This window comes from Myxocyprinus asiaticus, chromosome 13 (genome assembly GCF_019703515.2).
Source record: "Myxocyprinus asiaticus isolate MX2 ecotype Aquarium Trade chromosome 13, UBuf_Myxa_2, whole genome shotgun sequence".
Lineage (NCBI taxonomy): Eukaryota > Metazoa > Chordata > Actinopteri > Cypriniformes > Catostomidae > Myxocyprinus > Myxocyprinus asiaticus.
This window is the reverse complement of record NC_059356.1, coordinates 27,579,136-27,607,089: the sequence shown is the minus strand read 5'-3', so window position 1 is coordinate 27,607,089 and position 27,954 is coordinate 27,579,136. Positions and strand designations below refer to the sequence as shown.

General features: G+C 39.1%; 1 protein-coding gene across 1 annotated transcript in view; it reads right to left on the bottom strand.

Annotated features, from left to right (window-relative positions):
• Positions 1-5,150: 5,150 nt before the first annotated feature.
• Positions 5,151-27,954, bottom strand: part of LOC127449732 (small G protein signaling modulator 3) — a 38,990-nt gene continuing 16,186 nt past the window's right edge. Inside the window, exons 3-21 of the mRNA XM_051713248.1 lie at positions 27,148-27,233; positions 17,699-17,762; positions 17,351-17,562; positions 16,940-17,047; positions 16,285-16,428; positions 15,984-16,179; positions 13,072-13,217; positions 12,666-12,899; positions 12,122-12,304; positions 11,432-11,587; positions 11,261-11,315; positions 11,072-11,121; positions 10,789-10,941; positions 10,530-10,600; positions 10,372-10,420; positions 9,879-9,964; positions 9,681-9,803; positions 8,658-8,718; positions 5,151-6,321 (exon numbers count right to left, since the gene is read on the bottom strand). Coding sequence (XP_051569208.1) covers positions 6,238-6,321; positions 8,658-8,718; positions 9,681-9,803; positions 9,879-9,964; positions 10,372-10,420; positions 10,530-10,600; positions 10,789-10,941; positions 11,072-11,121; positions 11,261-11,315; positions 11,432-11,587; positions 12,122-12,304; positions 12,666-12,899; positions 13,072-13,217; positions 15,984-16,179; positions 16,285-16,428; positions 16,940-17,047; positions 17,351-17,562; positions 17,699-17,762; positions 27,148-27,233 — 2,261 coding nt within the window. The 3' untranslated portion in view covers positions 5,151-6,237. The remainder of the gene's footprint in view (positions 6,322-8,657; positions 8,719-9,680; positions 9,804-9,878; positions 9,965-10,371; positions 10,421-10,529; positions 10,601-10,788; positions 10,942-11,071; positions 11,122-11,260; positions 11,316-11,431; positions 11,588-12,121; positions 12,305-12,665; positions 12,900-13,071; positions 13,218-15,983; positions 16,180-16,284; positions 16,429-16,939; positions 17,048-17,350; positions 17,563-17,698; positions 17,763-27,147; positions 27,234-27,954) is intronic.

Here is a 27,954-nt window from a genome sequence, read left to right as displayed (position 1 = left end):
CCTTAAAATAATTTGTCTACCGATCATCATGCCAGTCAGAACCCAATTTTTTTATATATTTGTCGCCCGAATTTATAACTTCCCCATCGCCCAAAATGCAAAGTCTGGGGCAAAGTAAAATTTGAGTGCCCAGAATGTCATGCAAATAATTCTGAATCTTTAACCAAAAATCTTGGATCTTAATGCATCCCCAAAAAACATGGGCTATGTCTCCAACTTCTGATTGGCATCGCCAGCATGTGGGTGTGTCTTTAAGACCAAGCCTATATAATCTAGAGGGGTCCAATAAAATCTTTGTAAAATCTTAAATTGCATAAGGCGAACCTTGCATCTCTAGATGCAGACTTGACATTTTTCAGAAGTTTAGGCTACACTCCATCCTCCAATGCCAAATTCAAATCTTTCTCCCATAATCTCTTTATAGAAGTTAAAGCTCCATCCCCCATACTCTGAATTAACAGGGAGTAGTACACTGATGCCTCATGACCTTTTCCAAAAGCTGCAATCACCTCTCCCAAAGCATCTGCCTCCTCAGGGGGGTGTGTGCTACTCCCAAAAATAGTACAAAGCAGGTGGCACAATTGTAAATACCTATAAAACCGAGGTCTGGGGATCCCAAAATGTTGGACCAAGTTTTCAAACGATCTCAACACTCCACTTTCATATAGGTCACCGAGTGTAGCAACCCCTCTCACAATCCACTCTGGCCAGCAGAAAAGGGACTTGCCAATACGTAGTCTTGGGTTCTGCCATATGCTCGAGGCAACATTTAAATAAGTGTCAAATTTAAACAATCTGGACACTTTAGTCCATACCGAATGTAAATGCGAAATAACGGGGTGTAACTTAACTTTTCCAATTAGTTTGATAGAGATGCTTTGTAATGGCGAAATAGCGGCAAGAACTGCCTGTTCAATAACAAACCAGGGAGAGGCTCTCTCAGGTGGAAGTGACCAATGAGCCAAATGTCTGAGACTGAACGCATAGTAATAAAACAAAATCTTGGGTAGGCCTAGCCCACCTTTGTCAATCGGCCTATGTAACTTATTAAAATGCAATCTGGGACGTTTACCATTCCAAATGAAGGACTTCGCTATGCTATCGAATTGCTTGAAATAAGAGAGGGGGACATCTACAGGTAGGGACTGTAGCAGGTAGTTAAATTTTGGAATACAATTCATTTTAATAACATTAACCTTTCCAATCATCGATAAATGTAATGAAGCCCACCTGCCCACATCGCTCGAAAATTTTTTTATTAAAGGGTCAAAATTGACACTAACTAAATCAGACAAATTTGATGGGAATAAAATCCCCAAATACTTAATGCCCTGTTTGGGCCATTGGAAGGTGCCCGGCTGGAAAGCCGTTACTGGACAGTACGCTGTCAGAGCCAAAGCTTCGGATTTAGACCAATTAACTTTGTATCCTGAGAACTTGGAAAAGGAATTAATAATTCTGTGGAGGCATAGATCTAGTAGGTTCAGAGACAAATAATAAAATATCATCTGCATAAAGCAGAAGCTTATGCACCACACCTCCCGCAATCACCCCTGGAAAATCATCCTCCTTTCTTATCGCAGCTGCTAATGATTCTAGGGCAAGACAGAACAATAAAGGGGAAAGAGGGCAGCCCTGCAGAGTTCCCCTATCCAGAGTAAAATAATCTGAAATTAATCCATTTGTTTGTACCCCTGCTACAGGGTGTTTATAAAGTAACTTAATCCAACCAATAAATGTACTCCCAAACCCATACATTTCCAAAATCTTAAAAAGATAATCCCATTCTACCATATCAAACGCCTTTTCGGTGTCAAGTGAGATGGCAGCGACCGGAGACTGATCATTCGCCACTGACCATATAATATTGATGAGACGCCTAATGTTATCAGAAGAGCTACGGCCCCGAATAAACCCCACCTGATCTATATGTATAAGAGATGTCATAACTTAATCGGTTAGCCAAAATTTTTTACAATATTTTTACATCTAGTTGGATCAGGGAGATTGGACGGTAACTTTTACACTCACTTGGATCTTTGTTCTTTTTAAGAATCAGACTGATCCGGCTTGTGTCATGGTTGGAGGAAGCTTACCATTCTTTAATGATTCAGTATAAACTTCTAACAAAAGTGGAGCCAGTTCTGTAGCATAAGATCTAAAAAAATTCAGCGGCAAAACCATCTGGCCCCGGAGCCTTGCCAGTAGGTAGGGACTTAATTATCTTGTCAAGCTCCTCCAAGGTTATCTCAGAATCAAGAGAGTTTTTTTGCTCAATTGTCAGTTTAGGAAGTTCTAATGGTTCCACAAAGTTTCTAATATCTTCATCAGTAGACGAAGATGTGGAACTGTAAAGATCAATACAGAACAATTTAAAAGGCATTATTAATATCAATGGCTGAAGTAAAAATTTCACAACCAGCAGATTTCACTGAGGGAATGATAGAAAGAGACTCTCTCTGCTTTATATATCTAGCCAAAAGCTTGCCTGCTTTGTCACCCAACTCAAAGTATGACTGTCTTGCCCTGGATAACCAAAACTCCACTTTCCGTGACAAAACAGTATTATATCTATATTTCAATTGGGTCAATTATCTGAGGCCATCAGCTTACATATGGTGCTTCAGCTCTGCCTCTGCACTTTTAATATTCTCTTCTAACTCCACAAGTTCTCGTGCTTTGGATTTTTTGATGGATGAGGCATACTGTATGATCCGACCCCAAGAACCGCCTTAAGTGCCTCCCAAGCCACGCCCAGAGGATACTGAGGACCAGATGGTCTCCATATAAACATTGATTTCAGTCTTCAACATTTGTTGGAAATCAGGATTTTGCAGAAGGGACACATTAAGGCGCCAACTATATGATTTCTTTTTCTCTATATGTGGCATCACCTCTAAACTCACCAGGGTGTGATCTGAGACTAAAATGTTTCCAATTGAGCAATCAACAACAGATGAAATGAGGGATTTGGATAAAAAAAAAAAAAAATTATTCTATTCTAGAATAAATCTTATGGACTGATGAAAAAAAATTTTATAGTCCCTACCGGATGGGTTCAAAAGTCTCCAAATATCTGTAAGACCAAGATTTTTACACATCCTGTAAAGCGTCAGTGTTGCTCTAGGGGGTTTACACACTTTTGCTTCACTATGATCAAGGACTGAGTCCATCAAAAGATTAAAGTCTCCTCCCAATATTATATCATGAGGGTTGCCAGCGGCTTGCAACATCCCTTCAAGATCTATGAAAAAGCCCTGATCATCAGCGTTAGGTGCATAAATATTAGCCAAAATCAGACTTTGCCCTTGAATTTCAGCTAAAACAATAATGACTCTCCCTAATTTATCTTTAGTCTGTTTGAGACATTTGAATTGTAAATGTTTATTTACCAATATAATGACTCCCTTGCTCTTACTTGAGCCAGCACAAAAAAAACAAAACAAAAAAAACAACATGTCCACCCCATATCTTCCCAAATTTATCAGCTTCCTGCAGGGAGAGATGCGAGAGAATTGCACATAAATATATTCAATAAAATAGGCCCCCTTAAATAATATCATCGAACCCACTAAACGAACTCAACAATAAGTCAATAAAGGGAGGGGAAAAAAATAACACCCACTCTGACTACATCAGCAAAATGTACAATGTGTAGTCTATATTATTGATTAAGTGCAGGCAAAGTTACCCACTCACACCATTGATTTAATGAAGGCCATAGCTTGTCGTGGGCATGTTAAAGTCTTGCATCCATCCTTGCCATCAATTCTCAGCTTAGCAGGTACAACAATGCAAAGCTTACCTTTTGATCGTGCAATAATTTCTTACACTCTTTGAATCTGTCCCGTTTTGCTTGTGTAGCACTAGCAAAGTCTGGAAAAACCATAATGTTGCAGTCTTCCCAGCGCAACATGCCTTTATTTCTCGCCGCTCCTAGAACAAAGTCTCTGTCAGCCGACCGCAAGAATCTTGCCAGGATAGATCGGGGTCTGTCACCCGTTTTGTGAAGCTGACCGAGAGTTCTGTGCGTGTGCTCTATTTCGAGCCGGTGGCCTGCTGTGTTGATCAAATTCGGAATGAGCCAGTCCAAAAACTTTGTCATAACTTGACCTTCCTTTCCCTCAGGGATTCCAACGAAACGAACTTTATTACGTCTGTTCTGATTTTCCACATCCTCTATTTTTTCCCACACCTGGTCCATATCAGCCGTGGAAGCAGGCGGGTTAGCATGTAGCTCTTTCCCGGCCGACTCCAGAAACTTGACTCATTTTTCCAATATCGTCCATTCTTGTGATCGGGGTGGAAAGTTCCGCCTCCACAGATGTGGTCGCTCTGCGTATTTCTGCGAGGCCCTCCATATCGGTCAAGATTTTCGTTAGTGCTGCATAAATGTTCGACATATCTTGACCTATGTCATGAGGCTCGCTGACATTATCAACCGGACCCCCACCATCGTGATCCAGCAAGGCGTCAGACACATGTGAATGCAAGTCCCCACAGGCTGATGATTTCAAATTTTTATGACATCTTACACTCCCAGCACAGTTTAATAATCAAAACTATTTCAGTTCTCACCGGTTAATATTAAAAAGATAATTGTTAATTGGTCCTCTAAGTGACCAACACTCGCATAGCGTCACGTGACTCCACCTGTATGACTTTCTTTTTTCACCAGAACACATTTGAAGAAAAATATCACAGCTCAGTAGGTCCTTAAAATGCAAGTGAATGGAGATTTCTCTTTTGAAGCTCCAAAAATCACATACAGTCAGCATAAAATTCATCATGGCAATGTGAATACATCACACGAGAGACTGCTTGGACTCCACCCTCTCGTGAAGCATTGAATTATAGTTAAAAGTACTTAAATATTGATCTTTTCTCGCATAAAAAATGATCACATTACTTTAGAAGACATTAATTTAACCACTGGAGTCGTATGGATGACGTTTATGCTGACTATCTGTGATTTTTGGAGCTTCAAAAGAGAAATCTCCATTAATTTGCATTTTAAGGACCTACTAAGATAATTTTCTGTTTTTCTTCAAATGTGTTCTGGCGAACATTTACATTTTTTTTTAAATGTATTTATACCATTTTAAAAGTTGATGTTGCACATATATAAGACAAAAATGCATAAATTCTTACAGATATGTAGATTTATTTACGTATACATCAGTGTATGTGAATATGACCAAAGCTCTGTGATTTGGTCATGCTACAACATTACAGAATGTTTGGTTCTTGCATGTCAACCAATCACAAGAACTAGAAAATGGATCCTTTCCATCGTGTGCCACAGTAGGCTCTTGCAGAGGAACAACAGAAGGCCTTTTCACATAATTCTAACTGAGTTTCAAAGCCTGCAATTCAATGTCACCCATTATGACTAATGATGTAGACTGCAATGAAGCTTACAGCTAAGGACTCTACTTTACAAAGTTCATAAGAAATAGCAAAATATGTAACAACCAACAATGAATCACTGACATCCTTCACAGCCCCAACAGAGACAGATTCAATCAGTGACTGCAGTACAAACATCATCAGTGAGAATTCAGCTTGGGGACATGAGAGAGAGATCTGATTACAGTTAATTAGCTTTCTCCATCACCTTCCATCATTAGGCTTGATTTTGTTTTATGTAATTTCATGTCAATTTCATGTTACAGATGAGGGAGTGGTAACCGCAGGCTGTTTTTGTACAGTCGCGCTAAAATATAATAAAGAAAACACGCTACTTGAAAATCCTATATAAAAAAAAAAAAAAAAAGGGTTAAATTGTTTGATACAGCAAAGCTTGATCTTGAAAAATGTTTTTATAGCTTAACATACAGTGGTTAATGGAGCAATTTAACAAAAGTGTGCAAATCCAACATTCACCCATGATCACTATAATCGTGCAACATTTATCTTTCTAGGAGGAAAAGGAAGTGCTTGCATACATACCACACTGGCCCTTTCCGTAGTTTGATACTGAGTGAACTCTTGGCAATGGAAGCATGGGACTCTCTTGTACAGATTGTTGTTTATACAGTGTCTCTTCTGTGGTACACGTCAACATGAAAATATTGTATGGAGACACATAAACACACCATTTTAATGTGATCTAAAGCTGTATGTGAAATGAACATGAATTTTCACATTTGATCCCTGTTTACTGCAGATGGTTTGAAAAGGAAAGTGTGGTTTGGCTATGTTTGTAGCTCACGGGCTACAGGAGAGGGCCATTGTTTAGCCATCGATATCCCAGCTGAAGAGATGATGTTTCACCAACATGTCCTGAACGCCCTCCTTCAGTGGCCTCTGCTCCTTCTCCTGGGAAAAAGACCAGAGTGGGATAAAGTGAGCCCTTCACTAAAGTGCCATCACAGTCGGCAGTAATACTGATGAAACAACACTCTCAATTGCTTCCAATGGCACACTAATTCAAACAAATTGCTGTGCTCATCATTCCTACTGATTTTCAAGACTAGAGTAATGTAATTAAACATGACATTCTATCAGTGCTTGAGAGCAGTCAACCTATGCAGGTCACTATTGAGAACCACGATGCACTAACAATGTACTTAAGTCAGAGCGGAAATTCCTCTACGAGCCAACATCAGTATTACTAAGTTTCATCACATGCTATCTCTAGCATTTTCCAAAACTTTTCATCGACCTTACGATCAAACTTGTCTAACAGCAGCTCATCACCTCAAAATTAGACATCCATGAGACTCGTTTTTAACCATTTAGCATCCAATGTTTCATTTCTTTTGCCCATTTTACTCTTTCCTATTTGCAAGTATCAAATGTAGGATTTTCTTTAAAATTCTTCCTAAAAATACTAACATTCCAGAGTCTTCTCCTCACTATTGCAGATAAAACTGGTGTTTGTCATGTACTGGTCATTGAAGCAGCCAGTTAAGGACCTGTGAGGGGTTTGTTTCTCAAACTAGAGACTCTGATGTACTTGTGTTCTTGCTAATGTGCATCTGGGCCACACACCTCCCTTTCTACCAGTTTGTTTTATTTTCCAAGTCAGCAGTGTATGGAACAGCCGTCATCCCTTAAAAAAAACAATAGACTGATGAGCTTCTTGAGAATTTTTTTTTCTTTTTAGCCTAAAACCAAAATTTGACTTGGTTTGTGAAAAGTGACTTGCAAGAAATACAAGTGTACTCAATACTTCAGCAACAGAAAAAAAGACGCTGTATTGCGATGTCCAAACTTTATTGATTAGCACAAATGTTTTCAATGGTTTAAAACAGTGTTTCTCAGTCCATTCCTGGTGTACCACATATTTTGGATATCTCCTTTATTTAACACACCTGATTCTACTGATTAGCTAATTATAGAGGCTCCATGAAAAAAATTCAGTGTCAAATAAGGGAGACATCCAAAATGTGAAGTGTTAGTGGTACTCCAGGAAAGGATTGAGAAATACTGGTTTAAATAATAGTAATAATAATAAAAGGTTTCTTGAGTATCAAATTAGCACATTAGAAGGATTTCTTAAGGATTAGGTGTTTTCTTAGTAGACTGGAGCAATGACTGCTGAAATAGGGGCTTTGCCATCACAGGTAAAAATTTAATTTGAAAATGAATACAAATGTAAAACAGTTATTTCAAACTTTAATAATGATTTGCAATATTACTATTGTTTTTGGCAGAATTTAACACTTTAAAGCATCCTTGGTGAACAGAAACATGAATTTCTTTCAAAAACAAAAGTGCCTTTGTGATTTCAAACTTTTGAATGGTAGTGTATAATTCGTAAGTCTTGATAATTTGGTATTGTAGACTACCTGGCAATTGATACACAGAATGAAAACAGTAATTTATAGAGCAGGAAGTGTTTGTGAGGGAAACACAACATGATTTAAAAAAACTAAATGATACATCCCTATGAACCTCTTAATCCAGAGACTGGAAATTTGCACTGTGATGATTTACTGTTTTTGGTATATTGATTTTTCATACGTTCAGATGCTGAAACCCCTAACCAATAAATATTAGCTTATGGGTCAAAAGATGTTGATAATTCTTAGTCTCTGTGTTCAAGTCAGACTAAAGCCATAGTGACTATAATGGCTTAGTCACCCACAAGGGGTCGCCCCATAGGGATCTCACCTAGGACGCAAGAATAGTCAGAAACGGCCCTAGCATCAAACATGGCAGGAGCAGGCCTTTATAAGCACACTAGAATACAAGGGTCTTTCAAGAGTTAAAACATGGGCAGAGGGTAGTATTAGCTTTAGTGTTTAATTAGCATTTCACACAAAGGCAGCTAAACCAGTTCTTAGATATTTAGTTTTAGTGGGATTACTCAGTAGTCACATCATGTAATGTAACAATGTAAACAGCATTCAACAGGAGAGAGGGGATACACCCAGCGGCAAAGCTACTACTATCACCACTGTTTGCACTGCAGCTAGTTCCTATGCAGTAGTCTTAACTAATTGCCAGCATTACCCAGAGGTCCCAACTAAAGAGGTGATGTTGGACCAAGACATCCACCACTTCTGATTTAAAAATGGGAGACTTCTGGAACAGCAGACAAACACGCAAATGCTTGTTACCCTGTGTGCACTGTGTGTATTTGTGTGTGGGAAGGGAAATTTCAGTTGAGACATTGAGTGAATGTAACTGAATTGCAGACCTCTCACCTCTTTTTTGGTAGGCAGCTCACAGTCTTGGGAAAGACTGAAGGCAAACTTTGAGAGAACTCTGAAAGCAGCACACACAAACCCATGTCAGATATACACAAGATATACTGTGCAATAAAAAGAAAAACTAAATAACAATGAGTATGTGTACATGCACATTCGTGTAGTCATAAACAGCTCGAGAATAAGTAATTTGACACAGGTAGATGTTTGCCTACCGGCGTTCTTACCGGCTAATCCAACGTATGCAATTGTTGTGTGCATGCCTCTTAACGTTTTCACATCAAAAGCATAATCCCGTTATTCTATTTCAAATCTCATGTAAACATACTTTTCAAGTTGATTTTTGGGAGTTATCAGCATATTGTTGTGCATTTAAATGGGCTCATTTATAGTAATTCCTAAAAACAGGGTTCCCACAGGGTTCTCCTTTAATCTAATTAATTTCCATGACTTTTCCAATCGTTTGTGATTAAAGAATAAGGATATAAAAATGAGTTTGCACTCACAAAGAGCAATTTCTAGCTGATTAAATATTTTAGACCCGAGCATAACTAGAAAAACTAAAGATCACTATAGAAATTTCCATGACTTTTCAGGATTTTATTAATTGCCATGACTTTTTCAGGCCTGTAAATCACAATTCTAAAATTGCTTGATATTTCCATGACCATGGGAACCCTGTAACACACAGATGATTTAAAATATATTTGCAATGTTGATTCTCTCCAAGCAAGTAATCATTTTGAGTTTAAGAATCAGCTAACCAGAAACAGTTGAAGCTACTTGGAGTAAGTAGACATTAAATGGTAGTTTATGACTCTGTGTCCTCCAATTACTGCAGAGGGCTTGGCTTAATGTATGCCTTTGACAATGTACTATAACCTATTAAGCTACATTTAACTTTCCATGCATTATGAACAGGAATCTGCCTCTCTTCTTCATTCAGAACTTCTTACGCCCACTCAATTCCTGAATCATCTTCTACTATTCTTATCAGCCTGTCAAAAGTCTTAGTCTCACCTGAGTTCACACTTTATTTGGACCCAGCCAGGACTGCGCAGGAAAGACCAGGGATGGTACCATTTCTCCACTGCACTCATACTAGAACACAGTACCTCCAGCCACAGGTGCAGCACCTGCTCACTGCCACAACACACACACACGCTTAATAATGAAGTACAACCATGTGCTCAAAAAAAGGCAAAAAAAGTGACTTACTTTAGCCCTACACAGATGAGCGAGCGGAATTTGACATCCATCTGAACATGTGCAGCATCATGGCTCATATTGACAGACTGCACTGCCTAAGATGACAGACGGAGAGCACTCAACACGCAATTGTAAAAACAGCATTAAAACTAACCGAAAAGTGATTAACTGCTAATGCCCGAACCACTGAATTTTTTTTCGGTGAAGGCTAGTTCACCCAAAAATAAAAATTCGGCTGTCACTTACTCACCAAAGCCATATGACTTATTTCACTGTTTGGGTAAAAAGATGCAATGACAGTAAATGGTGACTAAATTTGTCGGTCTCTAACATTCTGTCTAACATCTCCTTTTGTGTTCCACGGAAGAAAGTAAATCGGATTTGGAACAAAATGAGGATGTGGAAATGAGTTTTCACTTTAGGGTGAACTATCCCTTTAAGGATTTTTTCATTGTGTAATCGGCAGTTTAACATGAAGATGAAAATGAAAATCCAAACTTACTCTGTAAAGCAGCTCTTCAGGTGTGAGCACCTTCCCATCTTCATCTAACCTGAAGAGACAAGGATCAGACCAGATATTACATCAACAAAGCACTTTGTTGGAGGAAGGAAAGTTCTGCAGTTAGGTTCCCTCATGTCCCTTATTTAAATGGGTCCCACCTGTAGGTTTTGCACAGCACCAGTCTGGAGTATACAGAGTTGAAATCCCTCTCCACTTCTCTGCTGGCTGCCTGTGATCAATACACACACAACCAATTTTCACAAATATATACATCTATTCTTTCAAAACAAGAAAACAACCTGCTAAAAGATAATTATGGAGTAAAATAAATAAACCTATCTACAAGTAGAATTTACAGTACAAATGTACATGTGCTAATATTCAAATTAACTGAGTCTTGTAAGTGGTAATAGGCACCTCCTCGATGAAGAGCCAGGGGTGACAGGGCCCACCCAGTATGGAGGGCTTCTTCAGACCATGCTGAAAAATAGCCTTGAGTGCAGGACACAACGTCCCTCTAACCAAATCATTCACTGCTTCAGTTACAGTGTCATCTCCAGCCAGAGAGTACTGAAAGACAAAACAGATATCCTTTAGAAAGCACTAGAGCAAATTAACTTATCAGAAACTCAGATACTATGTGACAGTTTTAAAGCCAAGACATTCTTTAGCTAATACATAAAAATGTAACCGCACATACCTCTTTGCTTCGCTCATCCAAGATTTCCACGAATTTAGCAGGAAACCAGCCTAAAATGATTTGAGGGTTGCAGGAGATACTAATTGATGTATTGATTTTGCTTTAACACGTTTTCTGACTGCAGTTAAAGCTACGACGACTTCACAAATAAAACACTGGTTTAATGCTTATAGTTGTAACACAGCTCACCTCTCAGGCCGTTCAGCTCTCCCACCCAGCAGTGCTCATCTTTCTGTGAGATGATCTAACAATGGACCAGGAAGTAAACAGATAAGAAAACAAATAATAAAAATAAATAAAAAAAAAATAAAAAAAAGAATTAGTTGACATTTTCAGATGACTGAAATAGCAGGTGCTTACTGTGATGATGTCATTTTTCCGGAAACCCAGTTCGTCATCGTCATGCCGCTCAAAGTCAAGTAAGGCTTTGGCTCTTCTCCGACGATTCTGGGATACGACCAGGAAGTTCTCATGATCCCTTTGATGACTCTCCATAGTGTAGTCAGGAGTCAAATCCTAAAAATAAGAGAAAGAGTGACAGGAAATACAATTAAAATAAGAATGAAGAAACCAATGTCAACAAAAACCTTAAAATTTCATGGGTTTTACAAAATGGTATTATCAGAAATAATAATGCAATTAATATCAGAGCCTAAAACCCCCCACAAAAATCATGGCAAAAATTATGCTGGAAATATATTTGCTTTGAAAAAGAAATTCTAATATTGGAGTGACTCTCATTTTAATATTGCAATATTGAGAGGAATGCAGGATTATTAAATGAGATATCCAGCTTGATGCCTTTAATTATTATAATTGATAATATGCCAAGACTCTACACGTCTCATGATCTGTTTGCAGGGAATGCGAGTAGGTTTCTATTTCTTGCTGCATAGGGCTGATTCAGTGAGTCATCAGATCAGCATATTGCAGTGGTAAATGACACAGTGTTTTGGTTTTCGTGTTCTTGAGAACGCAAATGTTCCCCTTCTAATTGAATTAGATGTGATATATTCAGAAGTGTGATGACTGTGATTGAGTAGCTCTTACAGTGCTGCAATTGCGGGGGTCCAGGCAGTGAAAGTGCTCTGCAGTGCGGCTGATGGCTTCTCTCAATGCCGCCACCAGCTCTGTCTGTTTAATGTTTTTGGCCTTCAGCGCCTCAACCTCATCCTCCCCGAAGAGCAGCGAGCTCAGGGTGGATTTCCTGTGCAGGCTTTGTCTGCGCACCACCTGCACAATTACCCAGAAGGCTGAGTCTTCAACCATAACTGTATATTCTTATAAGCTAATGGAGTACAAGTTTTACATTTAAAGGGATAGTTCACCCAAAAATGTTCCAAACCTGTATGACTGACTCCCCTGGAACACAAAAGGAGATGCTAGGCTCAGTCACCACTGCCTTACATTGAATCTTGCATTGAAGTTTTGTGTTCCAAGGAAGAAAGAAAGTCTACGGGTTTGAAAAAACATGTGTAGGTACCCAATGACAGAATTTTCATTTTTGGGTGGATTATCCCTTTAAATGTGTGGGAAACTGTCACTGGGATACTAAAGTAAGTGTATTACACATAGATTGTGTTCATGTTTTCACCTTGTTGAAGTTGTTGTTGAGGGAATGGGAGTTGTTGGAGTTGTGCTGGGCTTGCTCTGCTAGGATGTAGGCCAGATGCTTGTGTCTGTGAGCATCCAGGTTTTCCTGAGACAGAGATCCTGCCAGACGCATGGCCTCACCCAGCACTGCTGCCCCATCCACCAGCTGACTGGGCAGGTCTGATAGCGTGTTGAAGATCGATGCTGAGTTTTCAGAAGACACCAGCTCATCTTCCTTTAGCATCCAAGAGGAAAAGATTATTGGCATATCAAATATTAAGTGTATAAGATTGTCTGTGAAAACAAACACTCATCATTGCCTTTAAAGGCTTAGTTTATGTTTTGTTTTTTCTACAAAGTCAATCAATAAAGTAATACAAGCAATAAAGTAGTAGTTGGTGAGTTACCTTAAACTTCAGCATACCCAGTGTGACCTGAAACAATACCACAGAGCTCTCATAGAAAAGCAGGTCCCAGATTCGCAGCAAGATACGAATGTCCACCACACTGGCGAAGGCAGTGAGGAACCAGTGTAGTGTGATTAAAGACAGCTCTAAGAGGACAGGAAAGAGCAAGCACAATAACATTAGTCAGATGTATGAATGAATGATGTTCACAATGTACTGATATGAGGTCCCATTACATCCCACTCTCCACATACAATTTAGGTCTTTGTCTCTTTAGTTATCAAGCTTAAGCCACAATTGCTTTATATTATACAGTACTGTGCAAAAGTCTTAAGCACATAAGATGCTTCACAAAAACATTTGTCTTAAGATGGTTATTTATAGTTTCAGCTTTAGTGTGTCAATAGGAAACATACACTATATTGCCAAAAGTATTCGCTCATCTGCCTTTAGACGCATATGAATTTAAGTGACATCCCATTCTTAATCCATAGGGTTTAATATGACGTCGGCCCACCCTTTGCAGCTATAACAGCTTCAACTCTTCTGGGAAGGCTTTCCACAAGGTTTAGGAGTGTGTTTATGGGAATTTTTGACCATTCTTCCAGAAGCGCATTTGTGAGGTCAGACACTGATGTTGGACGAGAAGGCCTGGCTCGCAGTCTTCGCTCTAATTCATCCCAAAGGTGCTCTATCGGGTTGAGGTCAGGACTCTGTGCAGGCCAGTCAAGTTCTTCCACACCAAACTCGCTCATCCATGTCTTTATGGACCTTGCTTTGTGCACTGGTGCGCAGTCATGTTGGATTAGGAAGGGGCCATCCCCAAACTGTTCCCACAAAGTTGGGAGCATGGAATTGTCCAAAATCTCTTGGTATGCTGAAGCATTCAGAGTTCCTTTCACTGGAACTAAGGGGTCAAGCCCAGCTCCTGAAAAACAACCCCACACCATAATCCCCCTCCACCAAACTTCACAGTTGGCACAATGCAGTCAGACAAGTACCGTTCTCCTGGCAACCGCCAAACCCAGACTCGTCCATCAGATTGCCAGATGGAGAAGCGTGATTCGTCACTCCAGAGAACGCATCTCCACTGCTCTAGAGTCCAGTGGCGGCGTGCTTTACACCACTGCATCCGACGCTTTGCACTGCACTTGGTGATGTATGGCTTGGATGCAGTTGCTCGGCCATGGAAACCCATTCCATGAAGCTCTCTACGCACTGTTCTTGAGCTAATCTGAAGGCCACATGAACTTTGGAGGTCTGTAGCGATTGACTCTGCAGAAAGTTGGCGACCTCTGCGCACTATGCGCCTCAGCATCCGCTGACCCCGCTCTGTATTTTACGTGGCCTACCACTTCGTGGCTGAGTTGCTGTCATTCCCAATCGCTTCCACTTTGTTATAATACCACTGACAGTTGACTGTGGAATATTTAGTAGCGAGGAAATTTCACGACTGGACTTGTTGCACAGGTGGCATCCTATCACAGTACCACGCTGGAATTCACTGAGCTCCTGAGAGCGGCCTATTCTTTCACAAATGTTTGTAGAAGCAGTCTGCATGCCTAGGTGCTTCATTTTATACACCTGTGGCCATGGAAGTGATTGGAACACCTGAATTCAATTATTTGGATGGGTGAGCGAATACTTTTGGCAATATAGTGTACATTTTAGACTCCCAAACATTTCTTTTGCAAATAGAATAGAAGAACAGAGAGCCCTGCAACAGATGGCATGGACCCCATAGAGCCCCCAACTGAACATCGAGTCAGTCTGGGATTACAAGAAGAGACAGAAGCAATTGAGATAGCCAAAATAGAGAGAAGAAATGTGGTGAATTCTCCAAGAAGCTTTGAACATCCTATCTGCCAACAACCAAGAAAAACTGTGTCCAAGTGTCACTCAGCACTCCCTGGATTCAAACTCGCGACTCCAGGGGTGGAAGTCAGCGTCAATACTCGCTGAGCTACCCAGGCCCCCAGCGTGAAGATTACCTCAGCATCTACGCATCGTATCATGCAGTATTTTAATCGGGAGTATTTGCTCAAAGTAATCGTGTGTAACAGCATTTCATATTCTGTTTAAGTTTCATGAAAAAAAAAAAAAGACAAATAAGCCACATCTGTTGTAAATCTATGCTGTGCACAAATAAACAGCTTAAAGTCTGTGAGTAAAATAGTATGTCTGTTGTATTTTATTCATTCATTAACATTAGCGATGGTCTATCTGTGGATGTTTCTTATATTTGCAATCCTGTTTGCTACAGTATGCACTATCCTGTTCACTGACTGAATATTTTAACTACAAGTGTGATGAAACATCGTTTTGTGGGCACGTGAGGAGTTGCGTTTGACAGCGGTCTACAGTTTGTTAGAAAGATAATGCTGACAGTGGTCTAGAGTTTGTTAGAAACAATGTTATGATGGACAGAATATTTAAACTGGTTGCATAAAGCACTTTGTAAAGGGATAATACTCTGAATAGGCTACTTTAAAACACTACTATGACTGTTTTCATCTGTTTGTGTATAAGCATATGTTTTATTGTGCGGCGTGTTTGACCGGCCGGTTATGTTGCCCATAAATATGTATATAAGTCGCTTCAGACTATAAGTCACAGGATCTTTCAGATGATGAAAAAAAAAAAGAAAAATGGAAAATACGGTATGTTAGACAAACTACCTGCATACACAATGAATTGTACAGTCATACAAAAAATAATGTCCAATACCAATTCAGATTCCCCAATAGTAATTAAGACATTGTGATGCTTTTCATATCTGTGTCATATGATCATTCTGACATGACTTGAAAGCAACATTCATTAGTCCAGTGTCTTTGAACAAAAGTGAATTTTGTTTAGAAATAATTTTTCCCTCTCTCCAGAGGGAGCACTCTCTGTGTTGCGTGTCTCACCGATGTCATGCTCCTGTAGTAGCTGATCAAGGCAGGGCAGGTACTGCACTATTAGCTGTCTGAGCACACGTTGGTCAGTCTGAACTCCCAGCAGAGTGGAGGAGAAGTAAGAGGGAGGCAGTAGGTCCTCTATCAGAGCACACATCATCCATAGAGCATCCTCCTCCTCCAGGAACAACAATAGGCAAGACACCACCTGCATCGGAGACCATACACACAACCGAGAGGCTGATATCCGAGTCAATGACCAGAACACAACATAGCAGAGAGTCATAGATTCTGTTATATAGTGGCCTCTCACCATGCCTGTGCCTTGACAGTAGCCAATGTCTGGGTACAGCCATGCCAGCCCTCTCAGGACCCGCCTGAGCTTGGGCACCCCCACACTTGTCAAAGTGCTGAAACATGCATTAGTGGGCATGGTCCGCAAAAGATCCTTCTCTATCTGCAACAGAGATGGAGAGAGAAAGAGAGTCATCATGAAGGGAATAGTGGAAGATTTGGCAACACCTTAGTGCAGCTATTTTGTGATCGTTCAATTACAGCTCCTATAAACTTGAATGGGGAAAGAATCCTAAAACTCCCAAAGAAAGCTCCAAAATGGTTTGCCAAGCTTCGTTTCAATATTATATGTCAAATCAACAATACAATCTTACAACAATGGTATCATAAGTTTTGCTTCTTTAGCCTAAATCAATGATTTTCTTCCATGGAACAGAGCAGATGTTAGGCAGAATGTTAGCCTCAGTCACCATTCACTTTCATTGCATCTTTTTTTCCCATTCAAACATTCTGATTTTAGTGCCTTACATCTCCATTTGTGTTCTACGAAAGACAGTAAGTTATATTATGCTAGAAAGTTATAACTGTCCTTTTAATATTTACAATGAGATCATATCATATGAATTTTATACAGTACCATGTTACATCAGATCTGTGGCAGAGATGCCACGTACCTGTTTGGCTGCTGTGGTGTCATCATTAGAGCTGTTTTTCACAATTTCTCTGTAGGAAATTTCTGATGTTCTCTTTTTCTGTAGGGCCCCTGACAAACGCATCCACAACTAAAGGAATGCACGAAAGATAACACAAAAATCTAGCAGAAAAGTGGTCGGAAGATCACAGATTTGAGATAATCTACTGTTCTCTAGGGTATCTCTAAAAATAGCAAGACAGCATAAACAAGACATTTGCAGGACATGTCCTATTTCAGTGACACTAAGATACCCTCAAGCATGAACATAGTTGCCATGGGAACATGACATCAGCAGATTAGCCGCCTGATAGTGTGTAACAATAGAAAGAGTGCCTTAAATATGCTGTGGAGACTAAAAACACAAAAGCATATTTTCTGTCTCAATGCTAACCTGTGGTCTCATGCTGTGTGGTATGCCTCCAAGAACCAGTGACCGAAGGCGGTCTGAACGGGGCAAGTTGGGGGAGATCTTGTCCCAGGTCAGGTCTCCAACAGTGTGGTTGTGGGTGAACTCCAGATGGGCTTGCCAGCGAAGTCTTTGCTGAGGGTCTTCTCTTTGAGGGGCTCCCTCACCACATAGCCATTTCCGTGTCTCCACCCCGTCTGACAACAAACACAGATTCAAATGCTCATCAAATAAGAGGAAAGAATGACAGTACCAGATTATTCTGCAGGCAAACAAAGAGGATTCTAGACATGCTCTTTAACTTTTGATGAGTGCTGATGTTCCCACACCAACCTTCACTGTCGATTCGGAACCCAAATTCATCGTACAGTAGTTCTGATTCCATACTGGGGTCTTTCTGCAACAGTCAGAACAGTGTCTTTGTGAACTAAACAACTTCCCATGACAATGAAGATTATAAAACTACAGAGTAGCTTTTATCAACACTTCTCAATCTAGCACTGAGAGTATCAAGTATCGATGCAGTGATGTATCGACCAAAAAAAAACAAAACAAAAAAACTTATCAGCTGATAAAAGTATCTATCTGCAGTATTGGACATCAGCAGATTGTTTAACAACAGCCAATGAACTAGGCCGATTATTTAGTGTTAATCAAAAGAGAGTGGAAAAATGACCCCATGACAGAGCACAACTGAAAGAAAATATCCCTTGTGTGGAATTACTTTGAACTGTGTGACAATGACAGCAGAGTTGCAATTTGTAAGCTTTGCACTGCTAGAATTTCACAAGGTGGATCATTAACATTAAAACTTATAACACAACTAATTTGATTACGCACCTTAAAACTCACAGCAAGGAATATGAAAAGTTCATTACAGCTAAAGTGGAGGCTGCTTCAGCTAAAGCATTCAGAATTTAGTTACCGAGTTAACCCTTGAATGCGTTTGTAACTTCATCAACCTTTTATGTATAAGTGGGTCTAAAAGACCCAGGTGAAATCTAGATGCTTATTCTTTATAAACCTATTTTTTTTTTTTTCAAGGAAAATTAACTATAATGGTAATTTTATCAGTAATTTAAATTTTAGTTAGTTGATATATCTTTTATTCAATTCCTCAGGTTGCTCCATTAAGATTCCTTTGGATATAAGCATCGGCTGAATGACAACTTCCTATACTTATATACTACACATAATTACAAACAATGCATTACAAAAATAATGCCAGTGTCAAATGCACTGAAATCCACATATGCATTCTAGGGGTAGTGATGCAAATATTCTTATAATTAAAAAAATATATTAAATGTTAAAGTTACTTAGCATTATAGAAGGCACATTAATTCCACTTGTTGCTCTGGAAGTGGTGAAAATAACTGATGGATGAACAGGGAGAAGGAAAGAACTTGTTACCTAATACATTTAGTTTGATGTAAAAAAAAAAAAAAAAAAAAAAAAAAAAAAACGGTAGATGAAATGGCAACACCTTTAAACTTTTATTCCATTATTTCTGTGGTTATCTGAATGTTGGTAACATAAAAATAAAGATATTGTGCCACTGAAAAGACAAATCGCTTCAGCCCCTCTTTTTTGGTAAGTGGCAGATCACACACACACCAGTTTGATCGCATGCCTCAGGGATGTGTTCAAACCAATCTGATCTCAAGTGCGGCGGCATCGTAATCGAATTGTGCGGCCAGTGAAGATTCACACCTCTAACGTGAATTGTGTTTTTTAAAAAGCTTCTCACTCTCCAAAGTTTTATTTAAATTCATATTATCCATTAGGAGACACGACCGTCAAATTAACATGCTGGGATTCAGACAAGCATGGGACAACCACACATTGAAAAATAAACAATACCATGTAAGGGGCAAATTCAAAAGACTACATTATTGGTCTGATTCAAATGGTTTTAGCGAAAATAATATTTACTAATTGCACATACAACATAACTTACGGTACTACTGTTTAAAAAATAATGTGGCACCGGCAGTATTTTGAAGCTTTATTATTGCGATACTACCGTAGCACAGGTATACCGTGCAACCCTACTACAGGACCCAGCATTTCAACAAATGATAAAGATAGTTATCAAGTTAATGCTTATGTAGAAACCAATTGGTCTTCAGTGTCTTCTGTGGGCGTAGCATGGGAGGCGCTTAAGGGAGTTATTAGGGGGCGGATCATACAATGTGCCTCATTCATTGAAAAGATCAATGCACAGGAATTCATAGAATTGGAAAAGAGTATTAAAAGTGCTGAAACAGAGCTGAAGCACTGAATGTCATCCAATGGTCTTAGAGAGCTGACTCAGCTAAAATATAGGTACAACACTATTTTGCCACAGATGGTAGAGTTTTGGCTATTCAGGGCAAGACAGACATCTGAGACTTATTGCCAGATACATAAAACAGAGTTTTTTCCCCCACCATTCCTTCAGTGAAGTCTTCTGGAGGCAATATATTTATTTCTGCCACAGATATTAATAAGACCTTTAAAGAATTCTATTTCAATCTTTATAGTTCCACGTCCACGTCTACCGATAAGGATATTAGCAACTTCGTAGAGCCATTAGAACTTCCTAAATTTATGAATGGTCAAAGACTTTCTTGACTCAGATATTACTTTGGAGGAGCTTGTTGAGGTAATCAAAGCCTTGCCAACAGGTAAGGCACTGGGGCCAGATGGTTTTGGCGCAGAAATTTTTTGATCTTATGTCACAGAACTGGCTCCACTTATGTTAGAAGTTTACACAGAGTCATTAAAGAAAGGTGAACTACTGCCACCCATGACGCAAGCCCTGATCAGTCTCATGCTTAAAGATAAAGACCCAAATTAATGTAAAAGTTATCATCCAATATCCCTGATCCAGTTAGATGTTAAAATATTGTCTAAAATGCTGGCTAATCGATTAAGCAGAGTCATTACATCTATTATACATACAGATCCAGTGGGGTTTATGCGTTTATAAGATTAATTAATCTTCTGATTATATTAGATGTTTTATAAATATTATGTGGTCAGTAGCAAACGATAAGACCCCAATCGCTGCCATCTCACTTGATGCCGAGAAGGTGTTTGATAGGGTGGAATGGGACTATCTTTTTAAGATTTTGGAAATGTACGGGTTTGGGAACACTTTTATTGGGTGGATTAAGTTACTTTATAAACAACCGTCAGCGGCAGGGCAAACTAATGGATTAATTTCAGATTTTTTTCTCTTGGTAGGGGAAGCCGGCAAGGCTGTCCTCTCTCCCCTTTATTGTTCTGTCTTGCCCTGGAACCATTAGCAGCCGCAATAAGAAAAGAGAATGATTTTCCTGGTATTGTAGCAGGAGGTGCGATGCATAAACGTCTACTCTATGCAGATGATATATTATTAATTCTTGATTGGTCTAAATCGGAAGCTCTTGCTCTGACAGCATATTGCCCTACCACAGCTTTCCATCCTGGTGCCATTCAATGGCCCAAACATGGCATTAGGAATTTAGGCATTTTATTTCCGCAAATTTGAGAGTGTTAGTTAATTCTGACCCATTAATGAAAAAGTTCTCGTGTGATGTTGACAGATGGGCTTCACTGCATTTGTCTATGGCTGGGAAGGTCAGTGTTATAAAAATGAACTGTATCCCCAAATTCAATTATTTACTTCAGTCTCTCACTTGGCCCACTTGTCTCTTCCACCTGAGAGAGCCACTCCCTTGTACAACATTGAACAAGTGGTCCTTGCCCCAATTTCACCATTGTAAAGTCTTTCTATTAAATTGCCTAGAGAAGTAAAAATGCATCCCATTATTTCACACTTACATTTAGTATGGATAAAGGTTTCCCGTATGTTCAATTTTGATACTTACCTAAATGTTTCCTCAAGCATATGGCTAAACCCCAAATTATGTAATAACAAGTCCCCCTTTTGCTGGAAAGAATGGATGGAGAGGTGTGTTGCTACACTTGGTGACCTTTATGAAAACTGAGCTTTAAGATCATTTGAAAATATAACCCAACAATTTGAGATTTCTAGGTCTCAATTTTTCAGGTATTTACAGTTGCACCATCTACTTTGTACTATTTTTGGTGGTAGAACACAGCCCCCTAAAGCTGCAGACACTCTCTGTATGGTGCTCACAGCCTTTGGAAAGGGTCATGAAGCGTCAGTGTATTATTCCTTGTCGATTCAGAGTCTTGGTGATGGGGCCTTAACAGCTCTTCAGAGGTTATGGGAAAGAGATTTGAACTTGGTATTGGAGGATGGGGAGTGGGAAAGAATTTAAAAAAACGTCTAGGGAGGGGGCCTGGGTAGCTCAGCGAGTAAAGAGGCTGACTACCACCCCTGGAGTCACACGTTCGAATCCAGGGCGTGCTGAGTGACTCCAGCCAGGTCCTTTAATCAACCAAATTGGCCTGGTTGCTAGGGAGGGTATAGTCACATGAAGTAACCTCCTCGTGGTCGCTATAATGTGGTTCTCTCTCTCGGTGGGGCACGTGGTGATTTGTGCGTGGATGCCGCGGAGAATAGCGTGAAGCATCTGCGGTAATGCGCTCAACAAGCCATGTGATAAGATGCACAGACTGACTGTCTCAGATGCGGAGGCAACTGAGATTTGTCCTCCGCCACCCGGATTGAGGCGAGTCACTACGCCACCACGAGGACTTAGAGCACATTGGGAATACCAAATTGGGGAGAAAGGGGGAGAAAATAAAAAAAAAAAATCTAGGGATGCAAGGGTATGCCTTATTCAGTTTAAGGTTTTGCATCGTTTCTACTGGACTCCCTCTAGATTGTTTAGGCTTGGTTTAAAAGACACACCTACCTGCTGGCAATGTCAGTTGGAGAATGGAGACATAGCCCATGCTCAGTGGTTCTGCACTAAGATTCAAGAATTCTGATTAAGAGTCTGGAATTTTATCTGTAAGAGTTTTAGATACTCAAATTACATTCTGCCCCAGACTATGTATATTGGGTGATGGGGTGGTTATTAAAGTAGGTGGCAAATATACAAAAAGCTGGGTCCAAACTAGTGTTGTCACAGTACCAAAATTTCTGTAGTCGGTACCGATACCAGTGAAATTTCATGGTTCTCGATACCAATTTCGATACCACAGCAAAAATATGCTAAAATGATAATGTGCTATTGAACAACAGTTTAGTCATTTTTAATTATTTAATCATTATTTTAATATTAACAATAATAAGGAAGACATCACTTCAGTTTTTTTTTATGGACTTCGGAGGATGAACTGATCCCAACTCCAAATGTAAGACATCAGATACTTCATATGCCACTGACTGAACCTTGGACTTAGGATGGACCCCACCGAACCTCACCGAAATGACCTGACAGTTGAACTGCGATGCACCTCATTGATCTCTGCCTGCATCACCTTTGTTTACTGATGGACTACACTTGAGATGGAATACATAGACAATCAATTAACTGTCAACAAAAGCCTTCATCAGCCAACTAACAAAAGACAATGCATCTATGTGAACATCTACAGTTAATCCAGGATGGACTTCAAAGACATTAGTCATTAATTTTACAGTTCATACAAAATCTTTGTTTAAACACTGGCCCTGGCACACAAATAACTAATATTGGCATTATATTCATGCTGTTTAGCTAGAGGGGAACTGGCCTCTACAGTGAGTCTGGTTTCTCCCAAGGTTATTTTTCTCCATTAACCAACATCTTATGGAGTTTTATGTTCCTTGCCACAGTCGCCTTCGGCTTGCTCACTGGGGTTCTAAATACAATTATTATTTAACTATTTAATTATTTATTTTTATACACAATTTACAATTACACAATGATGACTCTAAGACTTTATAGATATTACAGTTTCATGTTTTGTTAAAGCATGATATTCTGTAAAGCTGCTTTGAAACAATGTGTGTTAATTAGTTACTTGACTAATTATTTTCCAGAACATTTTCTGGAAAAACTTTTAACAAGTGAAAATAGAACTTTTCAACCAGTCATTGCATTTTTTTTGTTGCCAAATTTGTATTCAACAGCTATCTTGCTTGTGATATTTTGATTAATTATTATTATAATTATTACAGTGAATATTACATTTTACTATACAGTTGTAATATATTTTTATTCAATTTCTTCAATTTCAGGCATCTAGATTTTATTTTGAATCATGCTTTTATGACGACTTATTTTTTGCTGCAAGCTCACTTTTCTGGATAAACAGCTCACGACACGGGCCAGTGACTTTTAAGTCACATCTGAAATCTCATCTCTTTACACTGGCCTTTGAGTGTGAAAAATGAAATGTAGGACACAGTTTTGAAGTATTTGTATTTTACATTACTGGTGTTTGTGTATGTGGTAATTCTGAAATATTATGTTTTAAATTGTATTACTGTGAAGCACTTTGGTCAACTCAATGAGTTTGGTCAACTGTAAATGCGATATAAATAAAGCTGAGCTGAAAGCGCAAATGCTGTGATTTCCAGTGTTTCCAGTGTATGAACGGCCGGATTTATACAGTACACAGCTCATCCACACTATGATTGCAGCCTTCAGTGGTTTAATAAATCACACTAGGACATGTCACAAATTTAATTTGATTAATTGTCCATTTCAGTGTAAAAGGACTAACAGAGCACACGTACAAATAAGCATGTGAGCATTTTAAAGCTGTTGTGTGTCAGTCATACTGCCTGCTGGTACCAGATAGATTTTGTGCTCGGTACTACCGGTACTGCAGAAACACTGGTATCGTTACATCTTTTTTATTTTAGTATCGACTTGGTACCGAAGTACTGGTACTTTCGACAACACTAGTCCAAAGTAGTCTAATGATTGGCAGACAAATAACTCTTAGAGGATGGAAGTCATTTGGAGCTCCCTCATTTCAAGAATGGTTAACCGATTTGGGCAGGGTGGTGACATTTGAAAAGATGTCATATAAACAGGCAGATTAGATACATATGGTAAGAAATGGGACATGTATTTGGCCTTTCTGGAAGGCTCTCAGCAGCTGCTTTTCCACTATCGAGCCAGTGCAAGCCAGGGCCATAAACTGGTCAGCCGGGGCCAAAAGCCTCGGACCACGAGCCGCGAGACCAAAATCGCTCTGCATTCCCACCATCAGGCCCTAAAGCCCGCCTTTAATATGCCACCCTAGGGCTGCACAATTAATCATACTTTAATCGCGATCACGATTTCTGCCTCTCACGGTTAAGCATAATCGTCTGTGATATTAGTGAGCTAACAAACAGAAATTATCAGCCAGGTAAAGTTGCAAATTGTTGCTCATTTTTATAATAGGCTGTGTCTACAGATGATAGGTCAAATCGCAAGAGCTTTTGAAGTCTATTTTCACCTAACCTGACCAATCGTGCTCTCTTCAGATGTTTGCCACTGACCAATCACTTTTTCAGTTTTGAGCACACGCTGACATAAGGAGCCGCAGATGTTTATTTATGCGAGTATGTTCCTTATGTGCTTCGCTTTGATTGATACGAGGCTCGCATCAGAAAGCTGGAACATGCTGCCTTCGGATACTATATGAAGGTAGGATGAAAATCAGGTGCCTTTCAAACTGTTCTGAGACCAGTCATTCAACAACTCTGTCTGTTCAGCCATCAACTGATTACGCAGCAACTCAGCTGAATAAACTTTGGTTGCAGTGTGGTTTTACAGCGGTTTTCGAGTGGTTCTGTGCTCAATAGCGATGAATTTCATCTCGTGCTCTCATTATATATATTATACACAGAACAGCAGTGCTCTGAGTTCGGTTCGTGCATGTCGGTAACCGCGCTAAAAAGTGCTCCAGATTTACCTCTTTGCACATTTGCGTAATTTCAGGTATGTTTGGCCGTTACAAATTTAAAAAAAATCTAAAGTAAACCCATGGCACCAGGGTTTTGTGGGTCGAGGAGGAGATAAGAGCATTTCACCATGTCTGGATGAAGCACCAGAGCCTGCCAAAACTGTTGTCAACAGAAACAACACACAAGCTTCCTTCAGTATTTTTTTTTGTTTTGTTTTTTTACATCAAAAATTGTAAAAATTTACATTACCGCCTGCTAAATTATAACAGAAATATATTACTACTGTTTATTGCACTAATAATAATAATAAAAGTAAATCATTTTTTAAATAGAACTTAGAGTAAAAACTCAAACTGGAAGTAAAGCATGGGCAAAACATGACTTAATTTTGGTCAAAAAGAATAAATTTACTTGTTTGTAGTTTTAACACCTTGTTCAACACGAGAGCTGCTGTTTAATGTAATTTTATTGTTTATTTCAGAACAAAATATCAAAGCTGTGGCAACAGTATTTTTTTTCCAAATCGTGCAGCCCTGCAATAAAAAAATAATATAAATAAAACTTCAAAAGGGCAGAATAATTGTGATTAAAATTACGCAAAATAATCGTGATTATAATTTTACCCTTTATTGTGCAGCCCTGTGCCGCCCTGCTGCAAATGTCACAAACCCCTCCCATTTTACAAGCCAAAACAAACACGCATGCTTTCCAGAATACCAAGTTTATATTGTATAGAAACGTTAGCTAGCTAGCAAGATAACTGAACATTGACAACTCACTGACTTTAACTGCCATGGTGTCCCGAGTGGTCTCTCCACTAACAGCAGGATGCTGTACCAGCACAACGTCATTTTCCAATCATCTGGCAATGGAATTCCTTTATAGTCGGAGATCGGAGAATTCAAGTAGGATTATCCCACATCCGACTCTAATAAAAAGCAGCACGAGTGTCTCGCTAAACTCCGCCTTTGACTTTTACCGCATCTCAATACCCAGTTGGCCTTCTTTAGCCCAAGGGTAATTGGCGGGCCAAAGGCCATTATAAGCCCTGAGGAGGCACGATTAAGCCCCGGAAGTGACAGTGGGAACGCAACTGGCCTTGGCACGCACAGGCATGCCTTCATTTGGCCTAACAGTGGAAACACATCTAGTGAGGACCATGTGGAGAGAAACAGAATTGTGGTGGTAATTGTAAATTCTATTCTTTGTGGAATTCTTTTCTCTTTGTTGATTTTTATATTTTGTTTATTTTCTCAAATATTTTCTTTTGTTTGTTTGTTAGTTTATATGTGTGCATGGTGTAATTTAGGCTTTGACCACAGGTATATTTGTTGAGGGACAGGGTGGAGTTGGGCAGGGGGAAATAATGGGAGTTAAGTTGATTCTGTGTGTATATGTTTTGTTTATTCCATATTTCACATAAGGCACCTTAACTAAGGAAAACCTGGAGTGGCAGATCAAAAAACACTTATGATTAATAATGTAATCTTACCAATTTAATGCAAGCCTAATAGGAGGCTAAACAGAATTCAGTTAATGTGAGTTAATAATGTGTTTTTTTGTTTCAGTATTTTGTTTATAACTAAGACCAGTTATTCTGAAACCTGGAAAACAGAAATATACATTAGAAATGCATAGAAATGTAAATAACTATTTTACTGTCTAAGTTGTGTAATTAATTTTCAGTGATTTAAAACAAGATAGCATGAAAAAAGCAGAACCACCAAACTATCGGTATCTGCATATTTTGTTCTAAATAATCAGACATCAGAATCGGCACACACATTTCATATCAGTGTAGCCCTTTTATCAACAGGCTATATGACTTAAAGCATTTTCAAGGAAAAAAATATAACTGCACAACTCAAAACGCAAGTTTATTTATTGATCAATGTTTCAGCCTTGGGACTACCAGCCTTTTTTAAGCTACCAAAGATCCTAACATTACCAAAACATAACCACTAATAACTAAGCAATAGGAGTAAAATACCTGATAGTACTTGGCTAGGATGTCCTGAGGCCACATGCTGGGTGTGAGGGCCGAAAAAGGTCCCCCTGGGGCTGGAGTATAACTACCTGTTAAACAGATGAGAACAGTTTAGAGGGGGTTCACCTGCTTACATGTGTGTACTTTCACAATACACAAATATTCCCTTGCCCTTCATTTTTGGAGTATATATGTAGGAGTGTAGAGCTGCACGATTCTGGATGAATTGAGAATCACGATTTTCTGCTTAGAATAAAGATCACGATTCTTTTACAATTTTGAAGAAAAACATTTTATTTCAATGATTTACAAAACCTGAGCATTAGGTGTTGTGTTGCACTGGTAAATAAATAAGCAAATATGCTTAAAACACTCAAACTCTTAAGTGTTTCTTTTGTAAAAGTTGCTTTTATTAAATAGAAAACTGAGTAACAGTGCTTTAAGATTTCAGCAACAGTAGCAATTAAACATTAAAAAAATATGAAAAGTTGTCTAATGCAAAATAAAACTACTTAAATTATTTACAATCTTTACTGTGTGATTATTAGATATACATTAATACTATCTTAATTTGATGCAGTCAGAATGTCTATTACCGAGAGCAGCAGGTGTATTATAGCATTTTCGCACAGATCCAATAATTTTGAAATATATGATTTGTCCCGTCTGCTTACATATTAACAGCAGTGTTTACATTAATATCGTGTCAAGCATTTTGACTTGAAAAATAGAGCATCTGGCTGTTCACGCATGCAGCTCCATTCATCACAGGACACAAGCGCACTGGCAGACATACGCATGTGAGCATTT